The 19212-nt window shown below is 37.5% G+C and overlaps 1 protein-coding gene across 1 annotated transcript in view; it reads left to right on the top strand.

Annotated features, from left to right (window-relative positions):
* Positions 1-19212, top strand: part of LOC146005388 (post-GPI attachment to proteins factor 2-like) — a 67975-nt gene that overhangs the window by 35301 nt on the left and 13462 nt on the right. Inside the window, exons 2-4 of the mRNA XM_083144615.1 lie at positions 726-1035; positions 2862-3126; positions 10432-10644. Coding sequence (XP_083000741.1) covers positions 874-1035; positions 2862-3126; positions 10432-10644 — 640 coding nt within the window. The 5' untranslated portion in view covers positions 726-873. The remainder of the gene's footprint in view (positions 1-725; positions 1036-2861; positions 3127-10431; positions 10645-19212) is intronic.

Here is a 19212-nt window from a genome sequence, read left to right as displayed (position 1 = left end):
TCGTCACATTGCGGCAGTTTATGGGAACATTATGAATCTATTTATTTATTTATTTATTTATTTAATCGTCAAAATGTGACAAGGTGGTGTTGTGCCTTCAATTCTTTTAAGAAGGTCATCAGAGGTCACAGACGGCCTCTAGCTCCTGTGTTCATCATGAACACCTCCTGTGAATATGAATTTGTCATATTTCGACGATTAAATAAACAAACAAATAAATAGATAGATTCAAAATGTTCCCATAAACTGCCACAATGTGACGATGAATAGTCACTGGACGACATTCACCTTTTCCCTAGAGAAACCACATGACAGCCTGCACTTTGCATTTGGTGGGACTTTTTAGCGCCGTATCCATTTTCAGCATGTGCGACTCACATAAGACTCGGCATAACACTGCGAATGAACATTACTGAAAAGAGTACGGATCAAGGTTACTGTCAGTGTTGTCAACTTATCCCTTACATATTTTCCCTAAGAGATGTATACATTGTATCTTTACTTTCATGACATGCCTCGTAACTTGAAAAATTACGGGTGTTTGATTCCCCTTTCTCCTGTACCAATTGAGCATAGTCTATTCTTCACATTATTGTACAAAACTGGAAATTTTGCACTCACTGTAAATCTTTAGCCTTGAATCTTTGAAACTGTAAAAACATTGCTCTTCAATTTTGTCTAAGTGTCAAACAGTCTTCCTGATTTCATCCTATTTTTTTTTACAGGTGATAATTCAAAGGATGATGCCTGCAGTATGAGACCTGCATGCTGAAATTTGCCAACATTTCTCGTGGTTTAGGCATATCAAGAAAATAAAATCAAATGTGTAAATAAAGAGTTTCTGAGGATTCCTATTTTGTGGTTTCCTATAAGATGGATGTTAGCTCAGCACGCAACAAGGCTGCAGTATATTTCATAGTAAGCTTTCGGCATCTGTGTCTTATAACTGTTTCTCTTCCTCTGGGTGGACTCCTGTTTTGTTTCATTACGGCATACATTTTCCAGTATGATGATGTACATGAAACATATTGCAGGGTATGTAGAATTTATTTACTTTGGTGTTCTTTAACAACTGTTTGCATGATTGTAACATGAGTATTTTTTTTTTAAATCTTAAAATGCAGTTGAATTATTGTCGTAATCTGTTTCTTAGTTTGAACACTAATCAGCAAGGCTGAGCAAATTGAGTGATAAACTCATGATCTTGCTACCAAAGGTTGTAAGTTCTAGACCCAGCATAGATGTTATTTCATGAATGTCCTTTCATCATTTTCTTCCGATCATTTATTCTCATTACCTTGATCAGACGAACAAGCAGAAAAGCAGCGTAAAATAAAAAGAAATAAAAGAAGAGCTGAAAAGGTACCCTTATGAAAGACTTGTAAGTTCTATTTTATCCCATTAACTGCTATAATTCCATCAAAGAGTCCCTTGTTTGATTCCCTGTGGAGACACTGTACACAGTGGTTCAGATCCCTTTTTAAACTGTAGGTCCAGTCCTAATTAGTCCATATGAACGTAAAGTGGACTTAAAACAAAATTTTGCTGAAACTATAAGCATAAAATTTGATGGGCCTGTTAAGTAATAGTTCATTGAGACATAATTTAATTTGATCAATTAATCTCTATGCTCATGATGAACAGCAATTAACATAATGTTACAGCAAAAATTGAAGTTATCCCACAATTGCATTATAATTTTATTAGCAGTGAGGTTTTTGAATATTTCAACTTGTAATTTTGTAATGTGATTTTATTGTATTTGAAAGAAAGTCAAATGCAATTGAGCCTCAATAATGTGATGTTCCATATAATCGGAAAATTAATACTTTTCTAGATTGGAAGCATAAATGCGCTACATAAAGCAACAGACAGAGGCAACAGCTACTTACAATGTGTTATTCAGACAATGGCATGACATTGCTGAATGGAAACAATGCAGCATCCTGAAGCAGAAGACACTTGATAATTTCTTTATAAAGTTTAAGTTCACTATTGTTTTGTTACTTTTTCCTAGCATCATTGTTACTACTGTACATGAGCAATGTAAGAAACAATATTCATAACAGTACTATATATGCTATTTTTCACATGCTCTAATTTTTTGTTACATTGTTACATTTCAAGTTATTCTTTCACCTCTTCTGGCCCGACCCTGTGGCCGAGTGGTTAGCACATCGTGCTGCGATGCCAAGGGTCCCGGGTTCAAATCCCAGTCGGGCTTGGTTGTTTTTGAATGTCCATTCATCAATTGCATCATTTCATCACTCATCCCCATCTTTGCAAATTAGCCAAGAGGCACAAAAAGCGAAGTAAAATAATCTAAATCAATCAATCAATCTTTCACCTCTTCTGATTTTTCCCATGGTATTCTACATAGTCTGAGGTTTTTCTAATTTGAGGTAGTCATGGTCCCATCCACTTCAAATTATCTGCACTCTACTGTAGTAAAAACGTTAATTCGGAAAATAAAATTGTTGAACCGCAGGTACTCTTAATAGCCAAGCTAGCAAATAATTGTTTTTAATTATACCATTGCAGTTTGTTCAGTCTTGTAAAGATGCAATGTTAAGCAAGTTTCTTATTTTGTATGTGTGTTTGTGTGTGTACACAATGTCATAAAATTTAGTAGCTATTGATACCAAGTTTCTTATTTTGTATGTGTGTTTGTGTGTGTACGCAATGTCATGAAATTTAGTAGCTATTGATACCATCATTGATTCTTGTTGATTAGAGAAAGTAAAGCACATGAAAAATGCATGTATAATTGAAACGAAGGATAATCATGAGGTAGTTATTGATTTGATGATAACTCCAATATTACAAAAGTTTCATAAATGTCCTGTACTTTTTATTTACAGGTGTATAACATCATTCCATCCATCAGTGCCATTACAGGTATCAGCCCTCAAAGATACTTGTGGCGGATATGTATAGCATTTCACATCGGGCCTCGAATCGTCATAGCACATGTCTATTATGCATACTACATGAGTTTTCTACCAAAAATTGCAGGATCTGAAAGAGAACGATTTAAAAAGATTATGAATATATCGTATTGGTTGAATATGGTAGAAATAGCAGCCTTATCAGGAGTTACTTATATATCAAACAGGGAAAATTATCGTAAGTTGTTACTTCCTCTTTGCACTTTGTGTGTTTGTATTGTTCTCCACTGTATTTACATCTATGTGGTAACGTATTGTGAAGCAAATATGAATCCATATTAGTAGCAAAGTATCTGCGCAATATATATATATATTAATTAGTAAGATCCAAATGAATTATATTGAACCTTTTTGTGCTGTCTTCGGTAAAACTAGGGCTCGGAAGTTGATGATTAATCATCTTTTTTTTCTGAGTCTTCAAAACAATATTAAACCTGATATCAGTCCATTTTCCATTCATTGGAACCAGAAAACATTGTTTTTATTTTGGTCTTTTTTCAGTATTTTTGCCATCTTTATTGCATTTTTCTTCATTTTTGAGGTTTATTTTTCTTGTCCCTTGTTGTTTTGTGAATTTTAAATGCATTTGCTAGCATAATTTATCCATTTAAATTTCCTGACATGTTCTTTGTAACAAGTTCACCATTAATTGAAAATACAGTCAATGGAAATGCACAATATTATTTTTAACTGAAAGTTTGGCAACGGATTAAATAATTAATTGTGGTAAATTTATTTTTCCTTCAGCACTTAAAATACTTTGTGTGAAGTGTACTTTGAGGTTCACTTGCTGGCCACTATAATCTGATGTACGCGAAATGCAAGTGTATTTTCAGATGCTGACCAACTACTGTATCGTACAAGGCCCACTCTGAGAGGAGGTGAACGACTTGCACAGAAAAGCCTTGAAGTAAAAATAAAGAAAACTACTACCACATAATTGCTTTTTTTCCTTTGCTTCAGTAGTTTAAAACACCAAACAACGAGTTTTGTCTAATTATTCAACTACTCTGTTGTAATTTATGAAAAAATCAAGCTCTCATTTTAAGAGTGAAAGTTATTTGTAGGTCAATTTTTAGTAATTTTAAAGTCATTGTATATAGGTCATTTTTTGAGAATTTTTGTCATCAACTTCCAAGCCCTGATGATAACATAGATTCACAGCCCAGTGAAGATAGTAATTTCATGGACTTTGGTCTCTGATAGTCAAAATAGGACATATTCCTCACTCCTCACTCACAATTCCAAAAATCGTGGATGTGAAAGTAGAAACTGCATGTCCTTGACACTCTGCTTTCCTGTGAATGGGATGGGTGATTTGGGGCTCTAAATTATACAGGTTCCTGTTACCTCTTGGCAGAAGTAAATTAGTTGATTGTTTTTGTAGGTGTCTCTTTTTTGTGAATCTAATAGATCTAGTGGTAAAAATTATAAGAAGTTGGTTACAAATGTATGGCAAATGTGAGTTTTAAAACTTTAACCACTTGGAACTTATTTAACGATAATGCCGTAATGTGTATGGTAACTATTTTGTATTGAAACTGAACTGAATGCTTTCGAACGCTTAGATTTGCAGAACGTGAATAGAAGGAAGAACACTAGCTTTCAAATTAGGCTAAAGTATGTCTTGCTTGTTCCTATCTTCCCGAAGGAGAAAATCAAAGAAACTTAAAATCTGAAGTAGTTTAGATATTTTATTTTATTCATATAATTAGTGGAAAAGGTTTTGTGAAAATGTGTTGTTTTCTGCAGTAATACTGTCAAAAAAAAGTGCCGATATTTTTTTTTTAAAAAAAAACAAGAAAATGATAGAAGAAATTTATTGTGATTGATAAACAAGTACATACCTTGGCTATTTTTCGACGTAGTTACCTCCAGACATTTCTGATAGCGTGGCACAAGCTTCCGTATACCCTCTGCGTAAAAATCTGCCGCCTGAAAGTGCAGCCAGTCCAGAACTGATGTCTTGAGCACGTCACTGTCGTTGAAACGCTTCGATGCAAGCCACTTTTTCAGCTGAAGAAAAAGAAAGAAATCGCTGGGGGCAACGTCGGTGCTGTAAGGGGATGATTGAATAGTTTCCATCGAAATCTTCCAATTGTCTCAACAGTACGAGCAGCTGTGTGTGGGCGGGCGTTGCCATGGATCAGAAAAATTCCAGAGCGTAGCATTCCTCTCCGCCGATTTTAGATGGCACGTCGCAGATTATTCAGTGTTTCGCAATACACCTATGCTGTAATTGTTCATCCTGGTTCCAAGAATTCCACAAAAATCACACCCTTTTGGTCCCAAAACACGGTTGTCATGATATTGTGAACTGATGGTGTTTGTTTGAATTTCTTCGCTTTAGGAGAACCAGAGTGCCGCCATTCCATTGACTGCTGCTTCAACTCCCCAGTGGCGTAGGATATCCACGTTTCATCCCCCGTCACTATGTGCAAAAAGAGGTCATCCCCATCCTCCACCCAGCAGGCCAAAAAATTTTGGTACCCACCTCGCACACAGTTTGTGATACCCCAGGTTGTCAGTCACAATTCGATGCACTGTTTTCACACACACTTCTGGAAACTCTTTGACGAGTTCAGATATTGTGAACCGGCGATTGGAGTGCACTTTCTTGTTAACACGTTCCACCAGATCATCCGCCTGAACACTAGACCTTCCGCTACGCTCATTGTCATGGACATTTGAAAGCCCTTCCCGAAACTCTCTGCACCATTCCCTGACCTTCCCTTCACTCATCACTGTCGGTCCATAAATGGCACACAATTCCCTATGGATGTCAGGTGCATTCTGTCCTTTGGCGTTCAGAAATCGTATGACAGATCTCACTTCACATTTGGCAGGATTTTGTATTACGGCAGCAATTTCACCTTACTGCTACTCCCACGTACGCAACCCCACTCTGACGATTCTATCTCTGTTGCAAGCACAGAATACTAGGGCATGCTCCTGCGCATGCTCAACTTCATCAGTGTTGCCATCCCCACATAAAAAATTATCGACCCTTTTTTTTTTTTTGACATGCACCTCGTATCTACTCTGATATCAAAAATGTTCATCATCACTGGTCTAGATATCCCCTCCAAATAAGATTTTTGGAGAATGTGCATTAATCCTTTAATTTTGCAATGTAATAAAAACAATACTCTTTTATTTGTACCATCACAGTTCCCTGAGTAATGAGAATTTTATGCTCTCTATTGTGATCAATGAAGTTTTGATACAATTACTTTTTCGTACTTCATAAGGGAATGAACATTGTAACTTACCAGAGGAAATTGATTTCCTTAGAATTTGTTAATAAGCAGGAAGTCCATTCATCAGTTGTAATACTACTTTACTTATTACTTTGATGATCAAAAACTCAAATCTAACAACTTGGTTCAAACTACTTTTGTTTCTTACAGTACTGCATGTAGTCTTGGCTGATTCATTATTATTTTGTTCAAGGTAACATTGAATTTTTTGGAGATGCTCTCATTGAGAACCCATGTCAGATATCACATGCAAGAAATAGCACATCATTTGTATCATTGTGATTGTTGTTTATGCCATTATAATTTTTGAGTAATGTCTAATGAAACATATGAAGCATGTTAATTTCAACCTGGGACTCTAATTTTTTTTCTTCAGAATAACAGAATGCATTTGGATATATTGAAAAGACTTATTTCTCAATGTAACCCCTCTCTACACAAATGCACTCATCCCAGCATTTCACTAGTGCTTGGATACCAACAGTGTAGAAAGATTTCTCAGTATACCAGAGTCATGGTCAAACCGTTTGCTTTACCACTTCATCACTGCTGAAAGATGGCCACTGAAAATTGCTTAGAGTGAGGTTGGGACTATAAGGGTGTGTGTGGCAGTAAGTCCCAGCCAAGTTCCTGTAGTGGACAAATCGTGTGGTGAGCAGTGTGCAGTCATGCATTGTCTTGCAGCAACAGAATGCCTTTAGTCATCAAACCACTTCATTTTTGTGATTTTATTCAAACTTCCCACACAATGGTGCATCCATTATGCAAGTTGGTAACATGTTATCTGTCGATTATCAGGCTTTTAACTTGCTGAATATTCATGAGAACAACGGCAGTGCATGTGGTACTGATGTTTGGTCATTTTTAAACCATTTGCACCATTCAAATGTTTAACTGCAGCTGAGTCCCATCGCCGTACTGTGCTTGAAGTCATATGTGAATTTCACTCGCTTTTATGCCTACGTTCACAAGAAATTTCATTGCAACATGCTGTTCCACATTTGCACTAACAGGCTTCTCCCCTATCATGACTCATGTGTGTCTTATAAACAGTCTTTTATATATGTCTGGGCATGTTACATTATTCTGAAAAATCAAAAGTCTCAGTTTGACTTGAACGACCCTTGTGGTTGAGGAAAAATAACATACCTGAAAAAGTTGTAAGTTTCTCCTCCTCCAAACTATAATGTAGCAGTATATATATATAAAAAGGAATTCTATGATGAGCAAACTATGCATGCACTCCACCTTCACTGTGGGTGCTCAAGTTTCAGCTACCAGAGCACTATCTGCATGGTGCATGGATTTCCACAACATGAATCGTATATGTTTCACACTCAAAATGTTCTGTTGTTTTTAAAGCTATGATATTTAAAAACAATTAAGTGAAATTTTCACATATTATTTCACTTAAGGATGGTTGTGAATGATCAAGCTGAAAGTGCATCAGTAGCAGAACCTAGCACAGCATTATGATTAACAAATGCAAGTCCTCCACAATGGTGTAGTGGTAATGCTGTGTCATCCCATGTTCAATTCCCAGTGGAGGCATAGGCATATAGTGGCTCTGATCCCACTTTAAATTGTGGCCCCAGTCCCGATTAGTCAGATTGCGCATAAAGTGAACTTTATTTTTATTAACAAATTCAGATAAAATGCCTCTTATGTTAGAAAATACATCATCAAATGCTTTATTACAATTTAATGGGTTGCTTGCAAAATCCACAGCAGAAAGTTCGAAGAGTAGTTGATATTATTACCGTCTGTTCTACAGTGTGTTTCAAAGGTTGCGCAACTTAAATTTTGATCATCTGTAACATGAAAACCGTAAGAGATATTTACATCAGTTTTCTGAATTATGAAGCTCGTCCTTTGAGATAATTTTCAATGCTTTATACATTATCTGTTTACTCCATACAGAAAATTATATAAATTAATAACTGGCAAAAGTCAGCTTTAGTTGTTTTTTCTTTTCTTTTCAAGAATGCCTTTTCAGTGAGAAAACTGTGTAAGAAATTTTTCAATAGACATCTGATGACTGATGACATGCTACTCTATCATTTGCGACCAGTATGAGTCGTGTGCAGCATTTGATAGGTTTTGGGCTGGCAATTATATGGGCTAGGTGCATTAGGGGCATATCATCTTAGCTGGCAACACTAGCAGGTCGAAATTTTGTCAACAGACACAGGCTACATGTACGTAAGCATTGGCCCTACATTTGCGTGAAAAATCATAAATCATAATTCTGCACTGAAATTGGACTCCATAGAGGATCCTACGGTACCACTGGCTACTCTCAATTCTCCTAACTACTGTGGACGGCCTCCCTGAACGATCACCACATGACAGCTTATAACATGTTATATCTCCAAAACTAATAATGATATTTCAGTTCTTTTGTGTGTGTGTGTGCACGAACACCTTTTTTTTATAAAAATATTTTTTTAAAGGAAAAGTCTTCTGTGTTATGGATATCAAGCTCTGGTGTCGAACTTAAGGATGCAAATAGGATGAATTTGCAGGTAATCATGACAAAAGTCCAGCCTTCAATGACATGTTATATGCATCCCAACATTTTGGGGGGAAAAAGCATTTTTTTTTTGGGGGGGGGGGTGCAAAAATTTGTGGACATTCAGAAATTGGCAAATCCTACCTGCCTCTTAATTGCCACCAATTGAAAATAACGATCCCATCTCATAGTACAAACATGTAAATGCAGTCCACCAAAATTTCACCCCCAACTTTTTAAGGGGGGCGGCAGTGAAAAAAGAAAAGTGTTGCAGTTGGAATAAATTTTTCAAAATTTTCGCATTTCTTTCCATTCTTTTTTTTTATATATATACATAATTAGTGTAATGATTTAATCAGGACATTTAATATACAGACTGTAATTTTAAATATATAGGCATTGGGATTAAGAGGAATATAGTCTTGTGGAAATCTGGACATCTAGTAGCCACTGCATTTGTGACTCACTCACTCTTTCCCTATGCTCTTGCCATTCCACAACAAGCACTTCAGCTGACACCTGTCAACATGACAGTGTTTGTCTGGTGCATAGAACTTTATACTTAAAAGTCAAATTTCAGTGCAAAATTATGAATTGTGAATTTTCATATTCATATTTAGGCACATGTTGGCTGTGTTTGTTGACTAGAAATTTGACATGACAGTGTTGCCAGCTAAGGTGGTATGCCCCTAAAATGGTACTTTTTCACCTAACCCATAAAATCGCCAGCCCGAAACCCATCAAATGCTGCACATGACTCATATTGGTCGCAAATGGCAGAGTAACATGTCATCAGTCAATATCAAATGGAATATATGCACAGACATGCTGGACATTATAAAGACTCTGCTGGTGATAGACTCTACATTATAATTGTAAATAAAATAAATAATTTGAATTAGAAATGTGAGGAAACAAGGAGCTAAATGTTCTCACACAGAATCTTCAACTAATTGATTACATTTTTATCACACAGATAATAAGATAATATTTTGTTGCAAAGTGAAATAATGTTGAAATTTATACATTTGGTCCCTTACAAGGCCACCTAACACCCCCTGGTTTCAGCACACACGGTCTCAAGAAATATTCATGGTTTTTGCTGGTGTAAATGCAGATTAATTTGCTGAAGCACAGTGCAACCTGTTGTCAAGACTGCAAAATGGCTTTAATTTCATTAAAATTGTTACTATCCATATTTCATTATGATATGTGTTTTGCGATATTTAACAATATTAATGATCTGGACCCTGTGGCCGAGTGGTTAGCACACTGCGCTGCGACGCCAAGGGTCCCGGGTTCGAATCCCGCTCGGGCTTGGTTGTTTGTGAATGTCCATTCGTCAATTTTATCACTCATCCCCCTCTTCGTAAATTAGGCCAAGAGGCACAAAACACGAAGTAAAATAAACTAAATCAATTAATTAACAATCTTAATGTGCAAGTATGGTCATCTTTTAAATATATATATAATGCTATGCCACTTTCATTACTATAGATTTTTTAGAAAATTGGTGCTATGAAAATCCTGATAAGAAATGATGTGAGGATTTATAACACTCCTGAGATTTTATGTCGTTATTTTGAGATATCAAAATGGATCAAATGTAAGAATAGCTATGTAAGCTTGTTAATTTTTTGTATTTAACGCTGATCAATTTTAACCTCCTAAAACTTACCAGTAGTTATTTACTTATTTTTTTCCTTTTCAGCAATTCACGAGAAGATTTTTATATTCTTCATGGTTAGCTCCTTAAGCTATATGCTTGCGATTTTGAAGGTATGCGAGATCATCATGCCAATAATGACTCCTGAAGAAAAGAAATCATACGCAATAAAGAAATCATTATTTATAACTTCAATTGTCAGTACAGTGGGTCTACTGTTCTTCTTTTTGAAACATCGTCTTCTCTGCCATGACATGGGTAAGTACTTGGAGATGCGAAAGTTACTACCATCTTCATATATGTAGAAGATTTCATCTTTCATAATGTTTATAGGTATTCTAAAGCTGGATCATTAGTTTAGACTTTGATTCCTTCAACATTGTTGGAGGTAATTTCTAGGGCTGAACTGATACCGATGCTGATGTATCGGTATCGGAAAGTATCAGTTGGAATTCATCTACCGATACCAGCCGATACTTTTTCGGCATATCACGGGGTCCGCAAGAATGCCGTGCGATACTTTCACGGAGTCTAATTATCCTGGAAATTATGCAAATTCAAACTTTCTTTTTATTTTGCACAAAAAAACTATATTTTGTGATTACATATTGTAATATTTATTTTAAAATTCTGATACAAATCTTGAGTATTCTAAAGCAAATTTCTTGATAAATAGATGCATATAATTGGAGAAGAATATTTACACACCAATATTGATCAATATTTTGAACAAATTTTAATTATTACAATTTTCAAGTATCGGTGTCGGTGGGAATCAGTAAGAGTATCGGCATCGGTATCGGTTCAAAGTGATATTGGCTCAGCCCTAGTAATGTCTGCATGTCCCACATCCTAACTACTATGCAAAAGTATTGGCTTGAAATTATTGATTCTTCCAGATAGATAACACAAACATCTACATGTTTAAGGTGTCTACTGATCAAAAATTCCTTCAGTCCCAGGAATGTAGGAATATTCATTTAATTTACGTAAAGCATAACGTAAAGCAACGTGGACATGCAGTCTAAGGTGCAAGCTTTGGGGTATAGCTACGGGATGCATAAAGGTTCGAGTCTCCTGGGGGAAGCTTAACAACTTTTCCTGAGATTTCAGCCTGTGTATAAGATCGGTGGCCATGCACCATTTGTGAAGAAATTGAGGAGCTACGAATGAGTAGTGTAACCTGGTCATGAAAAACCTACAACAACTGGGGGTACGTCATGCTGACCACACGTCACCCCGTAACTGTTTGGATGATCTCCCACCTCGGCAGGTGGGAGTGAGGTTGGCAGTCAATAGGTAGGCACTGGCCCTCACAGGCTCACACAACTTTACATAAATATTGAGAGACCAATATTGACAACAATATTTTTTTATGTATAATGTATGCACTTCTTGAGGAAATTGGTTTGGGGAGGGGGTGCAGAAAGTGCTTTGTCCCTCTGAAGTCTTCACCTATGAACTTTATGTAAAGATGGTCTCCCTTAATTGAGCTAAAGATCTGGGAAAGGTCTCAATTCAAAGCTTTTCCATTAATTTTCATATGATATATGATACAGTAGTTTTGTTGACTTAAAAACTTCTTAATTTAAAAAGAATATTTTAATTTCAAAAAACCATATTTTGAAAAATAGTTCTTCAAAGTTTTTCAAGCTGTTTTAACTTGGGGCCGTTTGTCGTAAGAGTTATCAATTTGGAGTGTTTTGTTAAAACTTGGATCTCATTCATTGTAGCCAGGTAAATGAAGGAGAAAAAACAGCCCACGTTTAAAAAAATATAGGGGAATCTGAATTTTGGTAGAATGTTATACCATGAGAAGAGGTCTATTCCCACAAAAGTCCCCACCTTCCAGAAGATCAAAATGGTGCTCAATTACTTTTTGCGCTTCTTTTAATGTAATGAAGTGATATAGGACCTTGGGTTCTTTTTTATTAAATTTTTTATTTGAACTGAAATCTTTTCTTGTGTGAAGCTTTTTCCGTATGTTGCATAGATTTGTTTTTTCCTATTTTCGACAATAATAACTCAGATAGTGTTGCATCCAGTGGCGTATGCTGGGTTTAAAACCTGGGCTATTTCTTTTTTATCATAATGTTCAAATGGGAGGCTCTTTTTCATTCAGTTTCTTGGATTTTAAGGTGATGTGCCATTGCGATTAAAATACATACATTACAATTTACTAATAATTATAAAAATATCACTATTTCATTAATATAAAAACAATAAAGAAAACATTTCAAATATTTCATGGTTATTTATAAAATATAGAGGCCCATATTGTGAAATATTTATGTAGGCCTACGTACGAGAATAAAATATACGTGTATAATAAACTTCTTACCTTGAATATTTAATTTGGATGGGAACTCCATTCTTCTCTTGACAACCTCTGTGGTAAAATGGTTATTACCACAGCGCACTAGGATGCCAGGGGTCCCGGGCTCAAATCCAGGCATGGACATGGGTATTCTTTGTGAATGACCCTTCATGAATTTCATCGTATTGTCACTCATTCTCATCGTCGCGATTAGCTAAAGTGGCAGAAGAGCAACGCAAAATAACAAATCAAATCCATTCTTCTCTTCTTTGCGATGCGAGAGGCCTGCATATCTTCACGATTTGAAGTTTATCCTCATGCAAAAGCAGAGTAAATTGTTTCGGCAATAGTTCGTTAATTATGTCATTCATTTTCGTTCACTACACGACGCAGCACAGATCATTCAAAACGTATATACGTAATTCACTCACTCAATACACTTAAGAAAATCCACACAGTAAGAAACCTAATTTTCTTAAACTTCCATCAACGCGATTTCCACTCGCAAAATGCCCTTTGTCATCTCTGGCCAGTCAGTCTACCCCAGCCATTCATAAACAAAGCAGCAGAGGGGATGAAAACATCGTAAAGCGTGGTTGGTTGAAGGTCAGCGGCCTGTGAGTTCTGCATGTGTTCAATGGGACAGTGTTGTTTTGGCCTAGAGGACAAATTCCCTATCACATGCCAGCCACTCTTTTCCCGTTCCTGTAATAGTAGTTTAGTTTCAAAATTTCCCTTACCTGGGAAAATCCCATGCTGGTTAGCACATTGGCATCGCTGTAAGGTTTTACCGCCATTGTAAAACGAATAGTTCCCTGTCTAAGAAGCCACTACAAATACCAACCACCCCCAGGCACTGGTCAGGGAAGAATATAACCGCTGAAGTCTGGTGGTAGTTTTATAGCAAAGTAGTCCATCCCCAAGAATAGAGTGAGCACAAGGAAAACAAATCTTGGACGAAAAATTTCCGCACAGCCTTTTCTTACGTTGAGCTCGGGCCGTAAGGAAGCATGGTCCACTCTCCCCCTCCTGTCCTCGCGGGAGTACGGTGCACAGGAGTCGCGGGTTTTATATTATCTTTTTTTCCCGCTGTCGTTGTGTGAGAGTGAAGCATCAGTCACATTTGATAGTCGATTATTTTCTGTATTTAATCTGGTCTTCAGCGATAGCCTAGGTAGCCTAGAATATACGCGCCTGGTTGCATCTCTGATTAAAAATATTTGCATTGCACTTGAAGTTCCTCTCTCTGCTCTTCAAGATAATCTAGATTTATTCCCCACACATTAGAGGCATTCCAGCATTGTTTTCTCATACCTATAAAAAAGGAAATTTGTAAGATTAATTCATTTTTAACTTTTCACAGTTTAAACTTTTATCAATGTATTGATTATGGGTACTAGTTCTTTTTCACATACTACATTACTCCATTCCAATTTAAAAGTTTTGAAATGAATTCAAGATAGATGTCACCTAATTGGCACACACTATGATATTTGCCCTCTCCTCATAACATGTATCTATCATGCCTAATCTTGCCTTGCACAACCCACTTCACTTTTATAATGGTGTTGGGAGCAATTTCTCCTTCATGCTGTATTTTAGTTAGCTCTCAAGAGTATGGTGTGGTTAAATGTTATGTTCAAGGGTAGGTTTAGGCCTCATACCCCCACCCCCTCTTCCCAAGAGCATGTCATTAACAAAAATATAGTAATATATATCAGCTATCTCCACTATGCCATGTCTGTAATGTCATTTTAAATATTCGGCACATCCTTCTTGAATGTGCCAATTTTAATTTCCTCAGAAATAGTTTTAATCTTCCCAATGATTTTCCCTCCATGTTGAGAGATGATGAAAGTGTTTTAACAAATGTGTGTACCAGTAGCAAAGCGTAGTCTTACGAAGGAGGCAAGCAATGTTTCAGTACAACAAAGCATGTAGTATAATGGCGTGCCAAGAGGGGGATTGAAGGTTTATAGCCTCATTGGCCCGTTCACTGCATTTGTCAAAATATCATAATAAAGTGACTGTTCTAAAAATAAACCATATGATCCGCAAACGTCACATTTACTTTCAAAATTCCAGGTAATGTTATTCATATGGTAGTAAACGTCTTACATATGCGAACTTTCTGCATACGACTAAAGGGGTACTTAATTTCTTATTTATTTATTAGTATCTTTATTTGTTCATTACTTTTTAATGTGGGCAAACGGTGACCAAACGGATTTAGGTAAAATAAAAAGGGGAGGACTCATTTATTTAATTTACGCTGCGTGATTGTAATTTAGGATTTGTGGGCACTCTAAGAATCAAATTCGGAGTCAAACATTAAAATAGAAAGTTATACACAAACTTTAAAAATTTCATTTCAAACCAAAGAAACAAATGCATAGATGATGGATGTACTCACCACAATAAATTCCAAACTCCTTTTCATGTAAACGAAATTTCCCGCTATCAAACAATTCAACAAATCTTAGGGCCTCAAGGTTCTCAAAACGTGAAGACACTGCCACGGTCTTTCCACAACTGGAAAGCATCCACGCAAGATCAATTTGAAAATCTCTGAAACGACCGAAAGTGATACCAACTATTCCTTAATTTTATCCCTCATGGGAAGGAAAGATCAGTTTGGAGATAGAAATTAAGCGGTGGAATCAGAAATCAGAATCATTACAGCAGAAAGAGTATATACATAATATTTAAGTAATAAAGTGTCATACAAAGGTGTGTCCGGGGCCGGGGGAGGGTTGGTGGGAGACATATCCCCCTCCCATTTGGCCCAGTATTCCTGAGAAAAGGAAAGTCAAGGGCAGGAAATGTTGACAAAATGAGGAGACTACAAAAACAATCGTGGGAGTACCACTTGTGTCATAATAATAAAACTTGAAACATGTTCCATAATGTGTACAATTTATATGATTTAATTGTGCTGTGTAAATATCAATAGAGAGTTCTATTTTAGATAGCTTTATTTTCACCCCAAGTTTTATTCAAAAGCTGTCAATTGATTGAATGTGGTTGTAAAATTTGTGAAACAGCTCACTTGAATTACTGTGTAATAATTTGGCAGTTGCAAACACTGGTAGGGGTCAACACTTTTGACGTAATTTGAGCTGGACCGAGCTGGACACAGGGTGCAGACCAAGGTCCGTCGAATCTTCCCTCCCTCCCTGGAGAAACTCTTCATGGGGGTGCAGACATTCCACTTCCTGGAAACACAAACGCTCACCCTTTACCATCTCGCTCGAACTCTCAATGTCCATTTTTTTATGTGTTTTACAATTCGCAAAATCTAAAATAAATTGGAATATAAAATTATATATATATATATATATATATATATGGAATTTAGAACAATGATAACAACTTATTTTAGTTATTTTATGAGTAACAAGTAAGAATTATTGTTATATTCGCGATCTTGTTTACGTGTTGATGAAGACAAATATTCGTTACTAGTTTTTGGTGACAATATATCCTTCTGTTTTCGGTTGAGCTTGGCTATTTTCGGGAATAACGCAAGCTCAGCAAACAGAGCTTTTTGGTAGAATCGTTGTGGACGGGTTCCACTCTTAATTTCACGCTTCGCCATGTGACTCCATCAGGTGCGTTATTTTCCTGCAGATCAGCTGCAAGCATTGAGGCTGGTGCTTGCTACAGTGCTGCTGAGGGAGTTTGCGGCCGTAATTTTTTGCGAAATCTAGTGCGATGGAAACTAAATAAGGCTAAAACATTAAGTACATTAAATGGTATTTGAATAATGCAAGCAGTGCTTGCATTGCTTGTGCTATATCTTTGCCTCTGGTGTGTTCCTTTTGGAGAAGCACGGTCTTTTTCCACTCTCTTGGGAAGTCCTTTAATGTTTCCTTACCTTTTTAATGTGTTGTGTATGTTCTGTTTAAATTTTCCTTTACAACTTGCACTTTTAACCTTTCTCAAGGGACTTTTTACACCCAATTTTTAACTCGAGTAAGGATTTTTGGTAATGGTATTTACCCTCGTATACACTGAAGAGTGCAAAATGGCCATATGTGCCAATGCACCCCAAAATTCATCATCATAATGTACTACTTTCATGACATTATGTAGACAGGTGTGTACTAGGTTAAAGTTGCTAACTGATCAAACACCCACACACACACACTTTCTGCTTTTAACATCTCATTAGGCCAGTTTAGTTTGCTGTACTTTTTGACACTAGGTGTAGTGCAGGTTCATTCCAGTGTCGGTCTGGTGCAAGGAAATTGTATACAATTAAGTAAACGCTGTACATATGAATAGAGGTGTTCAAGTTCAGAATATTCAACAACGTTCATCTGGGGGGGGGGGGGGGGGATAATGGGTGACCCTTTCTCAAGACACCCAAATGTCAACCTCACTTCCACATAGTGACCCTGGACTGCATTTTGCAGACTAATGAGGCTCTGCATCTGGAACCATGTCCAGTATAATCTTCCATGGAACTTGTGTTGTGTGCTGTCCATGTGTGTTTGTGAATGTTCCTTCATGTATTTCATCTTATCATCATTCATCCTCATCTTTGCAACTAGCCAAAAGTGGCAGAAACGTGAAGTAAAATACCACGTGAGGCACCTAAAAGTACCACCTGAAATAGCTAAGAAACCAGAAACAGAAGCGATGTGAGGTTTGTGGGAAACAATAATATCAAATGGGGCTCGTAAATCGGAGGTATGGGGTGGGTCAAAAAATATCGACAAATGGGGCATCTGGAGCAAAGTCATATTTTTTTAAATGGAACGATATACAATAACATGCATAATATAAAAGAGCACACGAAGAGAAACACAACGCCGTTGGTCTCATGCATCTACTGCACATAGGAACGAAGATATGGCCATGTGAAAATATGTAAACAAACTAACAAGTGGCCCACTTGACTGTCAGTAGCACGGCATGTAAGACTTCTCAGGTGCCTGACAGAACTGCCTTTATGCAGAGCAAGTTTTGATAGCATGTCCACGAGATCGTGTTTGTTCATAGCAAGCAGTCGTAGTGGTAAGAGCGAAGATTATGGTGTTCACAAACATAGAAAAAGCGGACATGATCCTGATTTATGGGGAATGCCGAAAGAATGCCTCAGAAGCCTACCGTGTGTACGCAGAGAGATATCCGGACAGACGACAGCCATCTCGACGTCTGTTTGGTAAGTTATTTATTAAATTAAGAGACACCGGAAGTGTAACACCACGAGCATGTGTGCGGAACAAGCCAACTACAGGTGAGGCAGGTGCAACAAATGTTCTCGCCGCTGTTGCTGTGAATCCGCACGTTAGTTCCCGTGAAATTGCCAGGGATGCTGGGATGAGTCAGCGAAGTGTATTGCGCATTCTGCACACACCCAAGTTTCACCCATATCATATCTCCCTCCATCAGGAACTTCACGGGAATGATTTTGTGGACCGTGTTCGGTTTTGCACATGGATGTTACGACACGACACACCCGATTTGTCACGTATCCTCTTCACTGACGAGGCAACTTTTACCAATCATGGAAATGTCAACCTAAGCAACATGCACTATTGGTCGGTGACAAATCCAGATTGGCTTCGCCAAGTGGAACGCCAGCGCCCATGGAGTGTGAACGTGTGGTGTGGTATAGTGGGTGAACATCTCATTGGCCCTTTTTTTATACAAGGGACACTGAATGCTGACCAGTACATACAGTTTTTACAACATGAACTGCCTGTACTATTGGAGGACATACCACTTCAGACAAGGAGGGAAATGTGGTACCAACATGACGGGTGCCCAGCTCACAGTGCAAGACGTGCTACAGCATGTGTGGAAAATACATTTCCAAATCGTTGGATTGGACGTGGAGGGCATGTCAAATGGCCGGCTCGTTCCCCAGATTTGACACCGTTAGACTTTTTCCTGTGGGGAAAGCTGAAGGACACTGTCTACCGGGATGTGCCAACAACTCCAGAGGATATGCAACACCGCATTACTGCAGCCTGTAGGGACATTCCCTACGAGATGCTACATTCTGTGCAAGGATCTTTGCGTGGGCGCCTCATTGCCTGTATCGCAGCTGACGGCCACCACTTTGAACACACACTTTGACAGGTTTTCGCTTCTTACGCAGTGGTTCTTCGACATACTGTCATGGTAATTTTCATTATGCTGTAACACTGTCAAATACATGGTGCTGACGATGTCTACGGTATTTTTTCTTCCTTTAACACGATCTGTCTTCATCTTGTCCAATGGCTTCCAACATCTCATACTTGTACATGCCGTGGTACTGACGGTCAAGTGGGCCACTTGTTCATTTGTTTACATATTTTCGCATGGCCATATCTTCGTTCCTATGTGCAGTAGATGCATGAGACCAACGGCATTGTGTTTCTCTGCGTGTTCTCTTTTATATTATGCATGTTATTGTATATCGTTCCATTTAAAAAAATATGACTTTGCTCCAGATGCCCCATTTGTCGATATTTTTTGACCCACACCATACCTCCGATTTACGAGCCCCATTT

The sequence above is a fragment of the Lepisma saccharinum genome, chromosome 1 (genome assembly GCF_977018435.1).
Source record: "Lepisma saccharinum chromosome 1, izLepSacc3.1, whole genome shotgun sequence".
NCBI lineage: Eukaryota > Metazoa > Arthropoda > Insecta > Zygentoma > Lepismatidae > Lepisma > Lepisma saccharinum.
The sequence above is the reverse complement of the archived record's forward strand: the minus strand, read 5'-3'. Positions and strand labels throughout refer to the sequence as shown.